At 38.4% G+C, this 21062-nt stretch overlaps 2 protein-coding genes across 2 annotated transcripts; one reads left to right on the top strand and one right to left on the bottom strand.

The window, feature by feature from the left end:
• The first annotated feature begins 102 nt into the window (after window positions 1-102).
• On the top strand, window positions 103-5975 carry CINP (cyclin dependent kinase 2 interacting protein). The gene is made up of 5 exons (XM_009280976.1): window positions 103-181; window positions 941-1109; window positions 2295-2421; window positions 4010-4139; window positions 5645-5975. The coding sequence occupies exons 1-5, from the start codon at window positions 103-105 to the stop codon at window positions 5845-5847; spliced, it is 708 nt and encodes a 235-aa protein (XP_009279251.1). The 3' UTR covers window positions 5848-5975.
• A 3443-nt stretch (window positions 5976-9418) lies between these two features.
• On the bottom strand, window positions 9419-21020 carry ZNF839 (zinc finger protein 839). The gene is made up of 7 exons (XM_009280848.2): window positions 19296-21020; window positions 16881-17132; window positions 16020-16112; window positions 15520-15672; window positions 13711-13851; window positions 12554-12692; window positions 9419-10791 (listed from the first exon to the last, which is right to left on the bottom strand). The coding sequence occupies exons 1-7, from the start codon at window positions 20190-20192 to the stop codon at window positions 9800-9802; spliced, it is 2667 nt and encodes an 888-aa protein (XP_009279123.1). The 5' UTR covers window positions 20193-21020; the 3' UTR covers window positions 9419-9799.
• Window positions 21021-21062: the final 42 nt, after the last annotated feature.

Genomic DNA, 21062 nt, shown 5'->3' with positions numbered 1-21062 from the left:
AGTAGGGAGCAGCCGGAGGCCGGGCCCTGGCGCTTCCTAAATAAATTAATAACGTGTCTGTTGTGCCTTGCCTGCCCGCTGGCGTGTTACTTTCACGTATGGATGTGGGTGCGGGCGAGGAAGGTGCCCAGCACCTCACTCGTGCCCCCAGGAGAAGCAAGTGACACCTGTGTCTCGCCACGTTTGTGACCGCTTTTCCAGCGTCCCTGTGAATAGAAGTTAAAAACGGCAAACCTGGGGGCAGAGCGGCGGGTGTTACTACTTAGCTTCGGGGCGGGCTTGCAGCCCCCTTGCTTCCTGGGGCAGGACCTGAGGTGTGAAGGTGGGGCTGCAGGTGCTGGGCAGAGGCGGCTGCTCGCAGCCCTCCCCCTGAGGTGATGCTGGCGTCTGAACGGAGTCATTATAGCAGGTTTCCGTTGATGTGTGGTCCTCTAACGACACATCGTGAAATGTGGGCTTTACGCTCGGTGGTAAAGCACCCGCTGTCTTCAGTGGGACCCAGCTTTCTCCCAAACTCTCCAAGCTCACGTGTAGGCCTGGATTAATTCAGACATTGACGGCATGAGCACTGCATGCATACAGGAATCGTTGACGTGATTTCTTACCATCGTACGCTGCGTTAGTATTTGACTATCATACATTGACAGGCGACTGCTAGATTGGTCAGTACAGCAAAGCCACTACTGCCCATGTTACAATATCACATCTGAGAACATGCCTGCATTTTTTTAATAACATGATTTTCTTGTAAATAGTAATAAGGCTGATAGATGAGGAATTAGATTTCATGACTGAAGACAGTTAGTGTAAATTCCATTTTACTTTAATCAATATTCAGCAGTAAAGCAAGATAGTCAGTCACACAAACAGCTGCCGGACAGCACACTGATTTGTTTCTGTATGCTTTAAATGGTTTGAGTTTCTTTATTTTCTCATATAGCAAAAAGTCCTGCTGATGGTACTCCAAGAAGACCTGTTTTATCTGTCAGTGCAAGAAAAATTAAAGATAATGCAGCAGACTGGCATAATTTAATGGTTAAATGGGAGAGACTGAATGATAATGGATTTACTACGGCAAACAAAATAGTCAACATGAAGATCAGTGAGCAGTAAGTATCCTAATAACATACACAAGTAAAGACTGCATAAAGATACCCTTTATTGAGAAATTAATCTGTTTTCTTCACTAGAAAGTTCTTTTTGGAGATGGGGGAAAGAACATGTCAGAGTGGATAAGCTTGCTCTTAGATCAAACTCAGCAGTTGCACTTTTTGGTTACATAAACTATTTATATTCAAATAATAAATGTCTCATAAAGATTAAAATAATCTCATAAAGTAATGATATTTGCAGAAATGGAAAATGTTTATTATACGTAGTCAAGCATAATGGATATTTAAAATACTTAAATAATGTAAAAAGTTAGAATCTAATCCTATAGATCTCAGCCCATGTGAGTTCCCTTACTCTCTTGCATATTTACACTGAGGCCAGTATTACCAAATTTCACTCAAGTCAAAAGTTCAGCAGATTTTAAGAAAGAATCAGTGATTTATACAGACAAAAAAGTTATAATAGTGATGATTTAAAAAACAGCAACAAAAAAAAAAACCAAAAAAAACCACTTTGGTAGAGCTATTGTCTTCATGCTGTAAAGAAAAACCTATAACTAACACAGGTTTGAGAAGAAACTTCTCCAGAGTCCTGACAGCTGAACAGGGTTTGTCTGACAGGGTTCTGACAGGTACAAGCTCAGGAATATTTTGATGTAACAGTGTCAGATGTTGCTTTCGCTGTCTAGCAACTCCCTCTCCCCTGTCTAAGTTTACAGCTTCTGTGGGAAATCAGCAAGACGGGATAGGTGTCTGCACATTAGCTGCTCTGGGTTCACAGTTAAATGTCTTAGCTTAAATTGTGCATGAAGCTGAGTTTGTGGTGAGGCACCAGATTGTCAGCTGGAGCAGCTGAAGCCTGGGCATACCTTGTCCATTACAAGAGAATAACCTCCAACACAGGGGCAAGGTAAAATGGGAAGAGGTGTTATCTTAACACCTGCAACCGTTTTTTCAAGCACATGCTCTAAGGCAGAGTAATTCTATGCTCCTCTGAAGATTATGGTACCAGCCCCAATTGCTCACATGGCTAGCTATGTCTCTCACTATTTTATGTGGGAATTCTCATGAACAGGCTGTGAGAGAGAGATTTTGTAGGATCAGACCGCATGGATTTTAAATCTGCACAGCTTGAGTAAACCTATATGCAGTTGTTTACTCTGCCTTATATTTCTGTTTCAGATTTCAAGACAACAAACTGGAGATAGCATGTGATAACAGTGCCACAGAATCTGAAAAGCCAACTCCAAAATATAATCAAGAACTGGACAATTGCTGTGCAGAATTACTTGAGACCTTAAAGCATATGGTAATGCTCATTTTTCAATCTTAGTCAATGTGAATCAATTCCAGGTGTGTTCAAGTATGACATAAGGAAATGTCCTCAAGTATTTGTTGTAAACAGAAAATTGGGATTTTTATTCATAGTTCTTTGGCTTCAAACCTAGATGATTATAAATCCAGTGTACACCATTTATTTGCTTGATTGGTAAATTTGAAAGTTGGTTTTACATCTGCCTTCTGCTTATAATTCTACTTCTCCCTTCATAAAGTGATCTTCTGAAAATGAGTCGTACAAAAAAATGCATTCTAAAACTGCACCTGTTTTCTGTTTTCTCATCCTGAATATTCCCTCTGTTTAGAACAAAATGAACAACAAAGCATAAAGCAGTTCTTTACCTGCCATCATATCCTTGCAGCTATCTTTGATCAGTCGTAATGCAGTTATATTTTTAGTTTGCCTACCTGCATTTTCTGTGCAGAACTCCTTCTCTAGAGAGTAGAGTAAGATAATTAATAGGTAACCCACCTTTTTTCTGGATACATTGCTAGGAATTAATGTCACCTGTCAGTTTGACAGGGAACAAAAAGAATTTTTTTTGCCTGATACTGTAATTTAAAATTCTTATTAAAAATAACTTTTCCAGCCTTCTGCCATAGTGGAGGTCCATTAAAAAGGTGATAGATCTCTTTTTTATATTGACAGGATACCAGTCCAGTATTTAGAATAAGCAGGAAAGCAGCTAGATTTTCCTCAGTTTTTGTTCTGTGGGAAAAAGTAACAGTAATTTGGGGTTTTTTTTCCTTTTTTTTTCCCTTGAGGTAGTTTTGTATTCAGACTACAAACTGTGTTGATGCAATTTTTTATTACTCCTGAGTAACAGGAGGCTAAGCAGCCACTGTTAGATTGGATACTAGACATAGCTACTACAGACATATTTTTCATTCCTTATGAGTTTGTACCAGCTTACTAGTTTATAGAAATATCTGTATTTTAGCTTCTTGACTTAAAGATACTCCCTGCAAGCTCCATTTTATTGTAAATATTAGCCCCCATCAGTAATGCACAAAGTCAGGTGAACGTGAAGGAAGTGGATGGAATGACCTGTTTTTCGAAGCAAGCTGTTAAATCAGCCTAGATATATTGCCAGCCGTAGCTTGAGCTGCTTTTCTCACCTGCCGCTGATCTTTTGAAATCAAATTTAAGTCATCTTGACATGGTAATGTAAGAAAGCATGTGTTTATAGGGCTTGTGTCACACTTGTTCACAGGCAGCCTGGTGTTTTTCCCCAGTACTAAATTGCTATAGGAAAAACCCAGAGAGACGTGAAAAAAATGAGCGCGCGCTTTAATATATTTCTAAATGGGGGAAACAAAAGAATTATGCAAAATCAGAGTCAGTAAGTCATATCTGCAGTGATCAAAATTTTAGGGTATCTCATATTAAATCTGTATATAAATTCCAGCTTTGATTCCTGTCTGGAGTTAAAAAAAGTGAGTTAGAAATATTAAGACTAAATAGTCTTCAGAAATAGTGTGTTTAAAAAAACGTTTAAGGTTGTAGTAGCCTAATGTTCCTGAGATGTTCATTAACATTACATGTTCATAATTTTCAGACAAAAATACAACTGAAAATGGAAAAGCTTACTTCAACTACTAAAGCAATCTGTGACTTAGAAACATTCCACCACGGAGCTGGGAATTGTACAGCACCCTTCTTTCATACGTGGCCCACACCGTACTTCTGTAAGTAGAATATTGATTATCTTAGCTAATTGCATTGTGTCATTGATGTCATCTAATTTAGGACTGGAAAATAAACCCTTTTATCTGGATGTCTTGCCTTAGAGAGAGAGGGAGAGAGTATATCTGTCTCCTTTATAATTGACTAATCAATAAACACATGAATGCACCACTTGGCTTAGGGTTACTGCTGATGACTGCTCGTGTGAATTGCCAAGCGTTGTCTGCCATGCAACAATTACAGCATAAAACTAAGCTTGTCAGCAGCTTACAGTGTCCAAGCTGCAACAGCCGCATCTGTTGTAGAGAGAGAGATATTTGCAACTTGGTAGTGTTAAGCTGTAGGCTTAACTGACTTGACTTGTTACTTGACACTGAAACGAAATCCTTGAATGCAAAGAACAAGCTGTACCTCAGTTAATTCTCAGGCAGCCAAAGAAAAATTCCTCTGATCTCAATGTCAGTCAAGACAGGTAAAGAAATGTTCAGTTACTGTCTACTGTTAATATAAATTCTTTTAGCATTCACTTGATGGCAAAAGGTACTGCGTCCCAACTTGTATTACCGCAGTTTTAAAACTGTTTGAATTCAAGAGAAGCCTGATTGCATGCAAACCAGCTGCCTTCTTTGTGAAGTGAAAGTCATACCTTTGTGAAGCCCTGCTTCTTACTTTACTACCACAAGTTAGTGGGAATTTTATGTATTGGTTTCTGCCAGCTTAAAAGGGTAAGAATGACAAAGATGACTGCTGTCAAAACGGTCATTGTGACTGAGTCATTTAGTGATGCTCTCTACTCCATGAAAGACTAAATCCTCCTGAAGGTAGCGATAGTTCAGGCTAAGTTAGAAACACAAGATCAGTCTCTCTTTAAAAATAATTTGTGTGGTTATTTTTCAGAAAGTCGAACAATTAAAGACTTACATAAATATATTTTAACCCCCCTACCAGTATTACTAACATAACTAGTAACAATATTAGTTTCTACATTACACACTTCATTTTTAGTCTGTTGTTTTGTTTCACCATTACTTTTCACTATTGGTATCACTTACTGGGGATCATGCATTGCTAAAGTGCCTGACAGCATGTGAGGACATCCTTTAGATTAGCTAAAATCAACAGTGACTCTAAAATGTGAAGCTTGTATTTCAAGATAGCATTACCGAATTTTAAAATCAAATTTCAGTTATTTGAAAGAATAGCTATAATTGCTAATTTTACAGTGGGTCCTAAGAATCAATACCACTGCTTATTCTAGAATTAAAAGGGGAATCATGTCAAAATCACGAGTGTATAAATATCCAAAAGCTGAGGAAATTATTTAGCGTTTTATATTCTAGTGTATAAACATTATTAATGCTGTAAAAAACAAGATGTCTAAATATGGGGAATAGCTTATGAAAGGTAGGGGGTTTTTTAATGATCAACATATTACAAGTGTAATTTAACTTTTAGAGAATTGCTGAAAAGTTCTGGTCAATGTGCTTGGTTTTTCAATCCATTTCAGATGACGTTTCTCTGAAGCTCTCTGAAATGTACAAGAAGGAACTGCAACTCAAGCAAACAATTGTACGAGAAATTGCTCATTCTGCTGACCAGGATCTGATGATGGTCTATTTATCATCATGGTTATACCAGCCTTACATTGAGAACAGCAGCAAACTACTACTTGAAGCCATGCTGCTGGAAACAGGACATAGACAGTGCTAGAATTTCAAATGTTACATGGCTTGCTTCTAATGATGCTTACGTGAAACTGAAACGGCAAATTGCAAGGCTTACCAAGTAAGTTGCATTTTTGTAAAACTTATTAAAAATATTTTTCTCTACTTGTATTTATTATTTTGTCTCAGCTGATACTCCTTTTTTTTCATGGGACAATCTGGTTTTGGTTGCTTTATCCATTTTAAGTGCAATGGAGAGGCTACAGGTGGGAGGCCAAGTCCCCTATAATCAGAAAGAGGTAAGCAGTACTTGGTGGTCTGGGGGGATTCAACGCACATAGGCACCTACAGCAAAGAATTTAACTACTTCCCAAGTCTTGACAGTCTAAAATACCTATGTTGTCCCTTCCACCATAGAAATTCAGCACTTCTTGATCTTTCGTGTGGGTTTTTTTTGCATGACTTAACAGGGCTAGTGCTTTTGTACTTGCTTTATAAATGGGGAAAAGGAAAGCACAAAAGGCAGGATCCAAAAGGATCCACATAGTTTGGTATGTGGTTCTGAAACGCTGTCGGAGACGCTAGTGTAAATTCTGGTTTGGTTTTGATCATAGTGTGGTTAGGTACATCACTCTTGAAGGGTGGTCCAAGCCTGAACTATCACACTGGGAAATTTTAGTACAACTCACCATTCCACAGGCACGATACAAAAAGGTCTTGTCTTTTTTAATTCATTGTAACTTTTTTCTTTTAGAGATGTTTCATGAAAGCATCTGTTGAATAAAAACAAGACCTGCTTCAGTCATGTCCTTATCCTGTATTGTTTGCTTCCTGTCATAGGGCTCAGTGAGTTTTTCCTTGGATTACTGTTTCTGATGCCAAGTGGTTTTGGTTTAAAGGTGTGCCCCCTCTGTATTTTTGGTTAGCAGTTTACATGACAAGAATTGGTGACTCAGATTCTTGCTTTTCTTTTTCATGCTGCTTTCTTGGAAAAGAGAGTAGAGAGTGTATTCAGGAGAAACAGTTAATGCAAAAGCTAAACGCTGAAGTGGAATTCAATACCCTTAATATGCTTTCACTCCTAGAGACGTAATAATCACTGTAGCATACCATTACGTCAGACCTGGGTAGCATGGAGAAGCTGCTACACTTACCCAGCCTTTAATAACTGTTAGCTGCTATTGCAAATTATCACTTTTCAGAAAAGTGTATTCCGTGGAAACTATGCAGCTGGGTCATCACATTTTTACTTAAATCCCTAACATGTAGTGAATTCAGGCCTTCTGCTTACTTTAGTATGATTAATAATCTAAATTCCTCCCGCTTACTGATTGCCTCTATGACCTGCTCCTATATAAACTGTTGATTTAGATCTCCTATTTCACACAATTGTGTAGTGTTTCTAAGTGCTGTTGACTCATTGTTGTGCCCTGACAGATGTTTACCCTTGATTCTCCTTTAAACAACTGTTTGAACTAGAAGACAGTAACACAAAAAGCACGCTGCTATGAAATGACCATAATGGCTGTGGTTTGACACTAGAAAAATCTAATTAAAACACTGAGAGATTCTGGAACAGATTTCTCATAGGAAAAGTAGGGTCACTTACTTAACTAGTTCCAAGCTGAAACCCCATAAGCTTGGTAAGGGAAATACATGAGTTTCCTGCAATAACGGAACAGGCAGACATGAATTGGAAGTTTTCTTGACACATTGCTCCGTTCAACAACGAGGTTGTTTCTGACGGCTTAATAGTATTCTATTCTTACCCCAAATTTCTAGCGTCTAAAAAGAAATTCTGCTGTAGCTCAAGGAGAATACAATATTTTGAATAGCTTTGTTGGGTTTTACTATTTTTCTGTGCAAGCGTTCCACCTAGTTTAACAGCCACCTTAATTTATCCACATAGGGCCAGACCCTTGTCACTATGGAAACACCTTCATACTTGAAAAATATTTTTTGAGGAGAAAAGGTTGATTCACTTATAGAATTGTTCTTTTAAGATGAGAATAGGTGTATTGTATTTCTCAGCATGTGCAAATCAATAGGGAAGGCAGAATTGAAGCAAATTTTCATTTTCTGCACAGGTGGAAATAATGGTTTGTTCTTGTTTCTTGGAGGAAATAAGCTCTTCAGGAAGGAGTCTTCATATTCACAGACCCCCTTGCTCATTGACTGCTATCGGATACAGGAAGATTATTGCAAAATCATTGCAGAGGTGTTTTGCCATTATAGCTTTAAGCAGTTGATTGTCACATTGTAGCTATTAGACAGTCAGTACAAAAGAGTGTAATAAAGAATTGCTCACTGCAATCAAAGACTTTGAAAGACCAACAGAACCTTGCTTTGCATGGTATCTTCATTTATAAGGTAGGCCTGTATCCTCTGACCATTACCACCTCCTGAAAAAAAGAGGAGAAAAAACCCAAAACAACAACTACACCATAAACCCAACCACCAGACAGGAGCTCACTAACATATGGTGACACCTTTCACATCCACACATAAAATGCAGTGTTTTGGCTAATCAAATTAATCTTCCACTTGGGCAACAAAGTAAAAAAAAAAACAGCAAAAACCCAACCAAACACCACCAAAACCAACTACATTAAAGAGAGAGAGTAGAGCAGATTGTTTCATCTCTAAATTGTCCCCTCTCTCGTTTAGATTCAATTTTAGTGTAAGTTTTTACTCGGTAACAAGACCATGAAAAATCAATGTTCATACTTGATTTAAGAACAGTTCTCCTGCATGTTACAGGTCCTTTTAGCTGATTTGTCCAGTTACCTCAGTAGCCTTGTGTACTTAGCAATGAGGCGACACACACATTTCAAAAGGTATGTTACCAGTTTTCAGTAATGTCTACAATAGCTCATCAATCATTGTCATTTAAGGCTGTTCTTTTTCACCTGCTAAGCCTCTTGAAAGAAAAGACAGTGCCTTGGACAAGAAGCTGCTAGGAGGTCTCCACAAAAATATTATCATCCAAGCAACATACTGAAAGTATCACAAAAATACAAGATAGCAGTAGATAAGTAATTTGGTAAGTTTTCTGTCTGCATAGAGAAACAGGGATTATAGTCAAGGGTATCTTTTTATCATCATTAAGTAGTACAGGGCAGTGTGGAGTTACTAGGAAGGTCAAAGCTTAGAACTGATAACGGATGCATCATCTAAAATAAAAAGTATAATACAAGTCTAACAAAAATAGACCATCACAGACTAAAGTAAAAAAAGAATCTGGCATCTCGTTAAGGAAAATCAGATCACTACTTATGCACCTTCCCATTTCTGTCTAAGTAACAGCAATTTTTAGAGGTGTGGCTGAACATTAGACAAGCATACTTAAATACATTTCCAACAGTCCAGTACAAGTCAGATCTTGTTTGAAGCTATTCTTGTCTCTAACTCAGTGGATGCGTATTTAAGTAAGGATCAGCTAGGCTGTCACATTGTTCCTGGAAAGCACAAGTGTTGATTATATTTAAAACTGCCCATTTTTCCAGGCAGATTTGTGCGCATCGAGTCTAGATGCTAATGAATATTCACGCTAGCTTTAAGAAAGTGCAATAAGAAAGTGTTTTGTAATCTCAGTGGCACAGAAAACGCACATTTTTAATATAGTTTTTATTTTACCCATATACAGCTTGCCAGTACACAGCACATCACTGCTGAACAGCAGTACAACTTACTGCATTTTTAGATGGCTAGAGAGAAAAGGAATTATGTAACAAAAGGGAATAGTGCAACAGTTTTAAGTTTGACAGATTTCCACTTTCCACCCACCCCCAACATATAAAGCAAATAGAACGATGTTAATTCTAGAATTTTTGGTTGCAATGCTGCTAGATTTATATAAACATAAGTTATAAAAAGTACAGGGCATAGAAACAGTTTACAAATAAGTTAAATTCCAATTATTTCAGTATTCACATTAGAAAAATATACATTTTATAGAGTCAGTCTTTTCCAGAAGAAAGCATATACAGTTTTCTAACTTATGGCTCCAATTCACTTTGCGAGAGCAAAATATCTTCACTTTGGCCATCTGCTTCCATTGCCAGTAGTGCTTCCACGGTTTCCAAAGGTATCCCCTCAGGTGTGCGGATGTGCATTGTAGTACCATTGGAATCAGTTACAATAACGATACCTTCTGCCTGAGACAAAACAGCAGTATCTGGATGAGACAGGATAAGCCCATCTGAAGTCTGAATAAAAATCTGTTCGTGTCCCTGAGACAAAAAATCATGGCTCTCATCAGTAATCTCAAAGGCTACAGTTTCATCTACAGTAACTGTATTCTCCAGCTCATGTTGTTCCTCTGTCCCACAAGAAAATTCATTCATGTTTTTAAAAGAGTTTTCACAGTTCACATGAGCAGACAGGGAGGCTTCCTGGACAGGGTTCTGGTGCGACTCAGTCTGAGCACTGTGTGGGTAGTTTATTGGCACGATGTTTGTTGAAAAAACTTTTTCAAGTTCCTGCATCTCATCAGTCATGTTAGCATTATGAAGTTGTTCAGAATGTTCTTTAATTGCAAAATTATGGTTTTCTTCTTGCAGTTTCTGATATTTTTGATTGTGACCATTTTCTTCGCTCATTGGTAAGCTAGTGCTCTGACTGCCCGCTGCATTCTCTGACACAGAGTTGCAAAGTTCAGGAGCTGACAGTCCACCTGCTGTATTCTCACTCGCAAAGTGCACTTGAACTAATTCAGGTGAGCCATCTGCTTCAACGGGCAATACAACTTCAGTATGTAGCAGAGATGCATCACCTGCCATATCTGGTCCCTGTATGTTCACAGGTTGGGAATACTCCATCCTCATTTTCACAGTCTGGGAGAAGGTACCTGAATTTTCAGCATCGATTCTGACTCCTGAATCAGCGAGTGAATTATGTTCCTCTGCTGTCGGTAATACACTTCCAGTTGTGCAGCAAGTGATATGCCTATCTTCTGAAAGCAGGATTTCTCCATTTAATGGATTAAAACCTGAAAAGGTGAAAGAAATATAATTTTGTTGGGCAATCTAATATCACATGACCAAAAAATTGCTTTTCAGCAATAATTTGGAGGAAAAGCTAGACTACTTCCCTGCTTTCTTCCCCCAAATTAGCAAACGTGAAGCACCTTACGAGAGTTTCACAACACTTCCCAATGAGAAAGCCAGTATAAAAATACTTGAGGAATTTTTGGATAGTGAAATATTATTGAGTATTTCCATACCAAGGGACCTTACATTAGAAGCAGCATTTTCTCTTAATCCTGAAAACAACCTGGGCTGAAAGTCAAACTCCATTTTTTCCATCTGGCATACAGCTGGTAACATTAAAAGATAAAGAATATACCAGGCACAAAGTTGCCAGCTGCTCATCCTCATTACCATTAGTAAACTGACAGAAGCATTTAAACTTGATAAAATTTCTGTTGATAATCAAGCTTATCCTGGACTCAGACATGTCATCAAGTTACTACATATCTAATTAGCTCTGCTAACAGCCCCAGGAGCACTTTCATCCTGTGACAGAAAAAGTAAAACACACTAGAAATTTAGTGTGTTTTACCAGTTATTTGACCTGGACCAAGAGCCAGGTCACAAGCCCAGTAGGTAGTTGAACAATAACTACTAAGCTGCAGTAGCATGAGCTGTCAGTTTTTATTATTGAAGATCAAAAGGAACAAGTAGGTTGTTGGGGTTTTTGTTATGAAAGATATCACTGCACAACAAAGGAGGCCTAACACTGCAGAAGGGACCGTTTTTAACTTTTTGTACTGTAGACTAGCAAAAGCCCTACTAGCCCGTGCAAGTAAAACAAAATTTAAAAAACTCATAGCCCAGAAGAAAATCATAATACAACAAGAAATAAGCATGGTCACGCAGAGAGCCTTTCAGAGAAAGAAAAATAAACTAAAGGGGAAAACAAAAACACAACCATTGACAGAAAGAGGCACAAAGGGCAAAAGCAAAGTGGCTTACAGCAACGCCAAAAAAAGATATTTACAAAGCAAGAGGACAGTACTGATACACACATCTTACTAGAGATGGGTAAGGGCTGGAATCTTTCACAACAGTGATCATAATGCCTCTGAATTACTGCAACACTTTCGCATAAAAGACCAGTGGAGTTTTGGGAGATTACAGGTGGGGACCCATCTTACTTTCCTTTCTAATCTACTGTTATCCTGCCAATCTGAGGGGCAGGGGGAATAAAAACAAAGAAGGGATAAAAAGAAAGGCAACCACCCAAAGACTGTGGTGCAAAATGGTGCCTCAATTCCCGCATCTCCCTGGGGTACAGGACAGCCTGCACCAGCTCTCCCTCCCCCAGGATCCACAAAGCTCTGATGATTCTGCTGTTGCAGCCTGCTGGGGCAAAGAGGAAGGGCACGCATGCTGCTTCCTCTTCCTCTGCTCTCCACGGCTGACACAAAGGTCGTGCACCATCTCTGCTGAAGGGTGGACAGGAAGCATTCAGGAAGCACACAGTAGAGGACAGTACTATTCTCGTAGTACTGCAGTAGTATCAATAACTGGATTATCATGCATTCAGAATTGAGCTACTGCTGCGGTCTGCATCATCCGTAACTTCCCCCTGCCCCATGAGGCCTTTCCAGTTAAACAGCTGCTTTGGAAGGACCTGGGAAGCAAGTTAAGAACTGAAACCTTAAGACAAAACACAGTAGCTTAAAGAACGAAGAGATTTGTTCAGCTCCTCCACGAACAGAATAGAATTGGAAAATCTGAAGAGGTTACCATCTTTTTCAAACAGTGTACACAAATTCCCACTCTTTTCTTTCACTTCATCTTGACTGGCATAAGCATTATTCACATTCTCCATTATGTCTTCTAACTTGGTCCTTTTGGCTGATGGCAACAGTTCCTCCCCTGAGCTCTGTCAATACAAGAGATAATTAACTGGCTGCCACCATAACAGCTGACAGCATTGGAAAAGATCACAAACTAACCGTGGGCACTTCATGGCAGTGAACTGATACTCTCCTTGAAAGCAGGATTTTACGCTAAAGGTCTTCCTAAAAGGTAAGGATTTAAACACAGCCCTCACACTTTGCCAAAATGCCACTGATTACTTTTGATACTTGGTTGAAACAATCTGCCTTTGCTTCAACATCAAAGCTTCCCCCTGAGCCTTTGTGATTAGCTGTATGGCATGAAACCTGCTATGAGCTCTCGCAAATTTCGGTAAAGGACTCTGAACACCCTGCCCAGCATTGTTTGGTTAATGAAGAAAGACTGATCAGCTCTTTAAATTTAACCACAGGCAGAAAATGGAAAAGCACTAGTCTTATTTATCCACCACCAGAAACGACTCTGGATTAAATTAAAAGTAGAACAGTTAAGGGGACAGACCACAGAGATGTGACTTTCAAGAAGAGGAAGCATGGCTCCCTGCTACAGCTGTAAACAGACTAAGTCTGGTCAACTGACTTGTTAGAAAGAAAGGAACTTTTCATGCACCTCTACCTACCACCAATTAGCAGAGCAAGCACTTCTCCAACGTCTGAGCCTGCTGTAACTTAGCCCATTTACTCCAACACAAGTTACTAGAATCCGGGGATCCTTCTCACTGTGGGGCCCCCATTTACTAGTGCCTCGACAAAATTATTTCTTCCTTGTACCATGAGATTACCAGTAAGCCTTTCAGATTCTGTCCTGAATGCTACCAAGTGTCTTCCCAAAGTACATCTTTAGCATGTTAGTTCATATGCTCTGCTATGAATCCACAGCAGGGAGTACTTCTTTAAGTATTTCCAAATTCCAAGCACCATGAAAGCCTTACTTTAACACGAGTCAGATAATACTAATTAGATTTTGTAAGGAATAATTATCTGTTTTAACAAGTTTTAATTTGTCTTAGTTTCATTTTTAATTTTCACAAAGGTATTCCATACCTCAGCTAACCGTTTTTGTCCCAGTATCTCCACAGGCACTTGCTCACTAACCATTTTAATTATACATTGTGAACAAGAGTCTACACCTTGCGTCTTTCGTTCTCCAGTGAATATTTCTGTAATTCCTAGTGATTCAGCAACCTTTAAAAACAGTTATAGGAAAAAAAGTGAAAGTTAGCCTCTCCAATCTGAATACACAAATGCTGAAATACTGATTCGTTTTCTTAAAACTGAACTAGAACTACACGGGGTCTCGTCTAATAATCAGTCACAGTTCAATGAAGTATTTAGACTCCCATGTTTTCTACTAGCCTCCATATTAGTAGAACATGACCTTCATGTAAAGGTGAATATTAACAGGCAAACTCAAAAGAATTAGGAGTACAATGGTTATATATAGAATCCACAGACAGTTACTAAGAGCAGAGTTTAATATAGAACACTGTCGAGGCTCTCCATTATTTAAAAAACATTTAAGTCTTCCTGTTTAAGAGTATCTCTTAGTAGTTAAGGATTTCCTGGCTCCATTCCATTCCTGTGCTTCATCCTTATGTAGGTGTGCTACTATACAACTTCTCCAGGCTGGGTTGGTTTTTTTGCTTGTTTGTTTTGGGGTTTGGTTTGGGGTTTTTGTTTTTTGTTTTTTCAAGAGCATAATTCTATATTAAGAAGGCACATTTACACTGAAGAGAAGCAACAAAGAGGTGCCATTTTGGGACTGCCAGTATCAACAGCATCCCTTTACTTGGTGCAACTTCATTTCCCCAAAGGGAAACATGAGTGTTAATTACAAAATAGCCAGATGAGCACACAGTAATTCTAGAAAGCTTTTTAGTACGTACAGTGAACATCACGATTTATTCTGAAAAATAAATATTAACCACTGCTAACAGTCCATACAGGACTTCATTTTTTAAACCAGGATTATTATAAGAACCACAATCTTATCTCCACCATCCCTACTCTCGAGTTTTCCAGTATGCTCCCCTTTCATGGTAGTTGCACATTCAGTGCTGATGTACCTTAATGAGCACATCATTTAGAAATTTTGGTGGTAGTAGTATACAAAATAGTGTTTTCACGACTGGAAACAGAGAAGGGAAAGCCAAAAATGTGTTATATACAAAGAGCTGTTTTATTCTAAGCAAGGGGAACATAAATTGATAAGGATCCATAAGGATAAACAGAGCCACATTAAAAAAAAAACCCAACAAAAAACAACCAGAAAACCAAACCTACATTGTCTTTCTAGATACAGCTGCATAAACAATGAATCTGAAGATTCAGACTATCACTGAAATGATAGTCTGCAGTTTTATTAATGTATTCACTACCTTTCATATTTGTTAGTACGACTGTGAACTGCATAGATGCATTCAGTTTGTCCTCATTTTGCAATGAAACCACTTATCCCTTTTAAATATAAACACCCTCCTTCCTAATCAAAAATCAAGATGTACTTTTATTAGCAGTTAACGTTAAATACACCTTGCAGTAACATGCAGCTTCATACTACCCTAGATATGCAAGACAGGTATCATTGCTGCTAGCTTTTTATTTATTATTTCTATTTGTATCTACTGCCATAAACTAGAATTGTAGTTTTATTGTGGATTTCTTTTTCTGTTCAGTTAGTTGTTGGACTTTATACAATAATACCTATTTTTGCTCATCAGAAAAAACATGTTTTCTTCAAATAACTTTAGCAGGCTGACAAAGCTTATCAGAGAAAAATAAAAGCGCAAAGCATCTAAAATAAACAAAACAAACAAAAAAAAAATCACAGTTCCAAATAGAGTGCTTTATTACCTTAGCATCTTTTATTTCCACAGGCTGCTGGCAACTCAGCAAATCAGAATTACTGAGGTGATCATAAGCCATTTTCTTTACCATATTATGCAAGTCTTCAAATTCCCTATACACATCTGGGAAGTAAGCTTTGGCTGGATACCCTTTTTCAACCTAAAAATAAGAGGGGAAAAAAGGGTTTGTTTCCCCCTCCCTGTATTTTAAAAAAGATGAAATCTGTCTGTTTGTTGTGTTCAACATTTTAAAATAGAAACATTCAAGTCAAAAGATTACGGAATATTCAAAAATGCCACTGAACCAGGCAGCAAAAAGCAAGGTTTTCAATCAAGAGACCTACCAGAGTTTTGCCTGCGTAAGGCTGAAGTGATGTGTAGAACATCTACATTCTGCACAATTCTAACTCAGGAAATTCTGAGGAATCTTTTTATGTATACTAATGGAAGTCTCCCTAAAATAATTTAACATTGTTACATTAAGAAAACCCCAAAACCCAAACTCACCTTCATCAACAGAAATTCATATACTGTAACAAGCTTTGTTAGACGTGGGAGAGCCAGCTCCATTAAGTCTTCGTTATCACATTGTTGTATTAGCTGTCAAAAGCCAGAATGAGTTTATTAGAGCAAAGTAGCCTACAGAGGTTTTGCATCCCACATTCAGTACATAAAATATAGCTACTTTTTTGGAAAGATACTCTATATGTTTAAGCAGCTTTGAGAATATATGAAAACATAACACCAAAAGAGGAGATAAATTAGAAAACCTCAAAACAATTACTACCCATATACAGACAAAACTCAGCCCCACATACGTTGCCAACTCATAGAAAGAAGAGCAACATCAGTAGATTTAGTAGCTATAAAGGATCTTCCACAACACACAGGAAACAAACAAATAATTGCGTTAGTTGCATGGATTTTAATCCCCATTCGATCCTCCCCCAAGAGCTTCTCTGTGGTTTGGGTTTTTTTTTTTTTCTTTTTTGATGCTGCCCAACTTCAGTTGGGTTTCTTTCTTTTTACTGTGTTGGAGGAGATACGTAATTGTAGCTAGTAACTGTCTTTCTCCAGAAAAAGGATAGCGAGAGGATATCTACACGTCAAAAGTCCCTTCCTAGACTGAGTTCCCGTTTTCCCTTTGCCCAGTGTTCCGCTAGAAGTATTTTTTCCTTAAAGACAACTTAATGTTTTCTTCTTAGAAGACATCTTAGGCTTTCATCTTGTCAGTACACAAGGATGTAAAAAAAAAAAATCAGTCTTTTTGAAAATGATTGCTTGAAAATAAGTGATCCAAAAAGAAAAAAAAAAAAAAAAAGGGCGGGGGGAAGATACTTGTGAAGTAATTGCAGAAGAGAACCATACCTCTTTTAACCTAGCTTTTCTTCTGAATACATTGTGTTCTGCTGACACACTACTAAGTGACTTTGAAGGGGACTGACCAGGTCTGCTAAGCCTTCCAGAACACCTAGATCTTCCACCCATCCTTGGTCGACCACGTCTCTTTGGTCGTCTGGGTCTTCCAGGTCCTTTTGGTGTTACGGGTCCCCGGTGTCCTGAACTGGTTTCATTCTGTTGTTCTGCCAACAAGTGTCTGCTTTCTGCAGACTTACAAGTCTTAATTAAAAGAAAGAGAAAAGTATTTATTCACCATAATAAACAGTGTTTTGAGGAAGACAATTTTATAATTAAGTTCTTCATCTATGCAAACAATAAACAGCATATTAAATAAATGCAAAGCTGGATACAAGCATAACTGCAAAGAAAGTTGTGGAATAAATCCAACACATTAGTAAGACTGCTACTTCTGCAACACGTATATGCCATGATTTGCAAAGTTAGCATTTTTGATCCGCAAAGCGTCATACCAAATACAGAGATTAAGGGAATATAATTAAAGAGCTGTTTTATGTCAGTTAAATATGTTTAATATTTTTGAAGTAGAATATGTCCTCTTCAAATAAAGAGGTAGTAGAAATAAATCTTAATTAGCGGCAAAACACACCCAAAGAAAAATTTGGGTTTCATTTTAACTATGTCAAAGCATGAAGACTTTATATGAAAGATGAAAACTCTGAACAGCCATGAACAGTGACAAGCCCGGTAACTAAAAATCAAAATATATTGCCCAGTTCCCAGATTTCAAAATCCTTAGTCTTCCCTAAGAACACAGCTAAGAAGTAGCTTCTCTTATAAGACCACATGGCAAACTCAAAGTACGTTTTCTATTGTTATCATTGTGATTTCAGTGCAAAATTTTTTTACTGATCAAAGCAGTGATTTCTTACTGAACACGTCTTGTCTTCCCTTCCAAGCTAGAATTTCTAAGAATGTCCCAGTATTTTTTAAGAGAGGAGTTGACAATAGTACTGAGGTATATCAGGCTTCTTTTAATAATCAGTACATTTTCATCCCAACGTTCAGTAGCTCCCTACTATTCTAGTGATTAGGAAAGCTCTAAAAAGGGCAAATTTGTGTCAGTTCTATCCAGGGATTAAATTGCTAAATTAGTTCTAAATATTACATAAGAATAAGCTGAGCATGGGGATCTTGATTGCCTTCCTGTCTGTATCGATGTGCCAGTTTTAATAATCCTGCTAGTCTTTCTAGATAGAAAGTATTTACCTGGCCAAAAGCTGTAACAAATCAGTGAGTTAAACTGCAAATTTGTAGAATCTGTATTTGCTAGTTAAAAGTAGCAGGTATAACAGCAATCTAGCAGTCAGTAGTAGCATTATGTATGAGACCGTCTGAATTTTTTCTAAATTCCCATCATCCTGGGTAAAATAAGTGCTGCACAGGGAAGTAACAACTCTATAATAATACAGAGAGCAGGCTTCAGTATTCTGCAGTTCTCTTTTTCCAAAGATGATAGAAGAGTGTAGAGGATGGGGGAGGTTTGTTTGCTGCACTGGCCTCTTAAGCTGTAAATTTTCATGTTTCTGAGAACAACTTCACATTTACAAATAAAAGTAATAAATGTGACACTGCTACATCTAAAAGAATATTTTTTCCTAGACAGCAGCTGTATCAGCTCTTGCTGCAAGATGTTAGAGTCATTTTAATATTAAAAGAGAAACTTTACTTTGAAGTGACCAGCTTAAAACATCACAGAAAAAAATTTGCAGCTAAAGTTGCTTCCAAACCACAGAATCAAGTTTCACCAAAGCGTGTGGTTTGCAGGGGTAGCTAAAGCCACACTTTCAAAACCTGCTGTAGGAAAAGCTGCGGTCCACTGTTGGATTCCCAGTAAGTGTCATCACAGAAGAATCTCTATTTCAGTAACAGAAATTGATAGAGCAGATGATGTCTTGCTGTCTGTCATGCTAAATGCTGTAACTGAACACCACAGTATTCTTACCCGACTGCAGAGAAGAATGCTATTTACGCAGATGAGATTTTTTCAAGCCGAAAACTGTATGTCAGAAAACCAGTAACAAGTGAACACTCAGTGAACATTTTGCTTTATGTGCCTGTGCAAGAATACTATTCCTGCAACATTGCAAGAGACAATAATTTGATTTTTAAAGCACTTCAATGGGAAATTTGTTTAATTTAGTGTATCGGTGGATATTTCTGAGCAGTACGAGACTTCCACATTTTACTAATGACATGCCCTACTGAACTGAAATGCATTTAAATCCCTACCTTCAGTCTTTTAAAAAATACTTATACTGTTGTCAACAGGAACTCAGACGAAATGAGTACAGTATGCAGCTACAGAACTGCCATTCTCTACTTTCTACAGAACTGACAGCTTTTCTAAGTAACACACTTTACCTGTTCTCCAGCCTTTGGATCAACAGTTTCTTCCAGATTGGTAGCTAGTGCATTTTCATTATTTAAAGTGACAGCAATTGAATCCAAATGTGCTGGACTCATCGTTTCCTCTCTTATTCCACAGGCATTGTCCACAAACATACTTCCATTAGGCTTATTTAAAGGTATTTTTTGAGGTGAAGACTCCAGCTGTCCATGGCCTGGGTTAAGTTTATAATGTCTTGCTAATCCTCCTTTTCCTATATAGGATTTTTCACAAGTCTGACATTTAAACATTTTGGGTTTCAGATTATAATTTGAAGAACTGAATAATGCATCCTTTCCCTTCACCTTTCCTTCTTCATCATCTTCTATACTCAGCTCAGAATAGTCATCAGAATCAGACTGATGACCATCAGCCAAATCCTCCATTTTAATGAATTTATAATCTTTAGCTTTGTATTTGGGGGGGCGTGAAATCCGTCCAGAACGAGTTTTCACTTTCAAGGATTTTTTTAACTTGTCATCCTTTTGTTTTTTTTCAAGGCATGGTATCAGAGTATTTGCTGAACTGGCTGCAACCATGGTAATATTTGGAGACCTCGTAGCCGATACTGTGGCACATGCAGCTTTCTGTCCATTCAGCACCTTAGACGTGGGAATCTTGTTCGCAGACACTGATCCATGAGATGGTAAAGGTCTCTGCATAAGCAACTGAATTGGAGACTCGGAAGAACTATGCAGGAATAGCTGCTGCTGTTGCTGCTCAGTTCCTGTAACAGGCTGTATCCTAATTATCTGGGGATTAATAACGCCAAGTCCTGGCATGCTAGAATTTCTACCAACCGACTGACTCAGCATTATAGTTTTGGGCTGGATTGGTGCCAATGATGGCATCGGCCTTTCAGTTTCCTTCATCTGTCCTGGCTGAACTTGGACACAAATGGCTTCCAGCTGCTTTTGTGGAAAAAAGGAAGAGTTGAGATTACACAAATACAGTATTTATAAATAAAGACAATACTTATCAAGATGATACACGCATGCCCTTAAAGCGAAGCACAAAGAAACCAATGCACATCGTTAGTTTTCCATTTTAATGCATCAAAGCACAGATTTAACATCAAAGCACAGATTCCCTTCCTTCAAGCTACAGGCTTTCCTGCACATTTACTGATGTGACTGCTGTTCAATTAAAGGATGTGAAGTTTGCTCTTAGGCCATGTCACAGCTTTGTTTCCTGCTAGCAGGCCTGTTCTGGAATAGCAGAGTCAATGCCATCACCAAGGCAGATTCATAACCTTCAGCAAACCAAACGCGGGAGAACTACAGTCTGCTAAATGACACAGGCCAAACACCAGATCCAGGACTTACTGTGGTAAGTGCTCAGTTCAAAAAAACCTGTGCGATGATGATTAAGAGGTCTGTGTTACTGTTCATCTCCCTCATGGTCTCTCCTCCTCATCCAAATTTCTGCCTCAGCCCAAACCAATCACTCGACAACCCCTGCACCTCAAAACGTGGGCTGAAAGCCCAGGTACTGTCACCTTCTGTAAGAGGGGCACATATTATCTACCTGTGCATCACCACTAAGAACAGCTCTTCTAAGCTGCACGTGTAGTCCGACCGAAATACTGACCACAGCAGCTAGTACCTACATTCAAACGCGGATTTTTCTAAACCGCGTTGAAAGTTGTGTCTTTCAGCTGCAAGACTCGAGTCAACACCCAAGAGCAGGTGTGACCGAGGCCGAAGAAAAAAAAAAATACAAAATTAAAAAACATTAGACAC

The sequence above is a fragment of the Aptenodytes forsteri genome, unplaced genomic scaffold, assembly GCF_000699145.1.
Source record: "Aptenodytes forsteri isolate BGI_AS27 unplaced genomic scaffold, ASM69914v1 Scaffold193, whole genome shotgun sequence".
In the NCBI taxonomy this organism is placed as follows: Eukaryota; Metazoa; Chordata; class Aves; order Sphenisciformes; family Spheniscidae; genus Aptenodytes; species Aptenodytes forsteri.
This window is presented reverse-complemented; position numbering and strand designations above follow the sequence as displayed.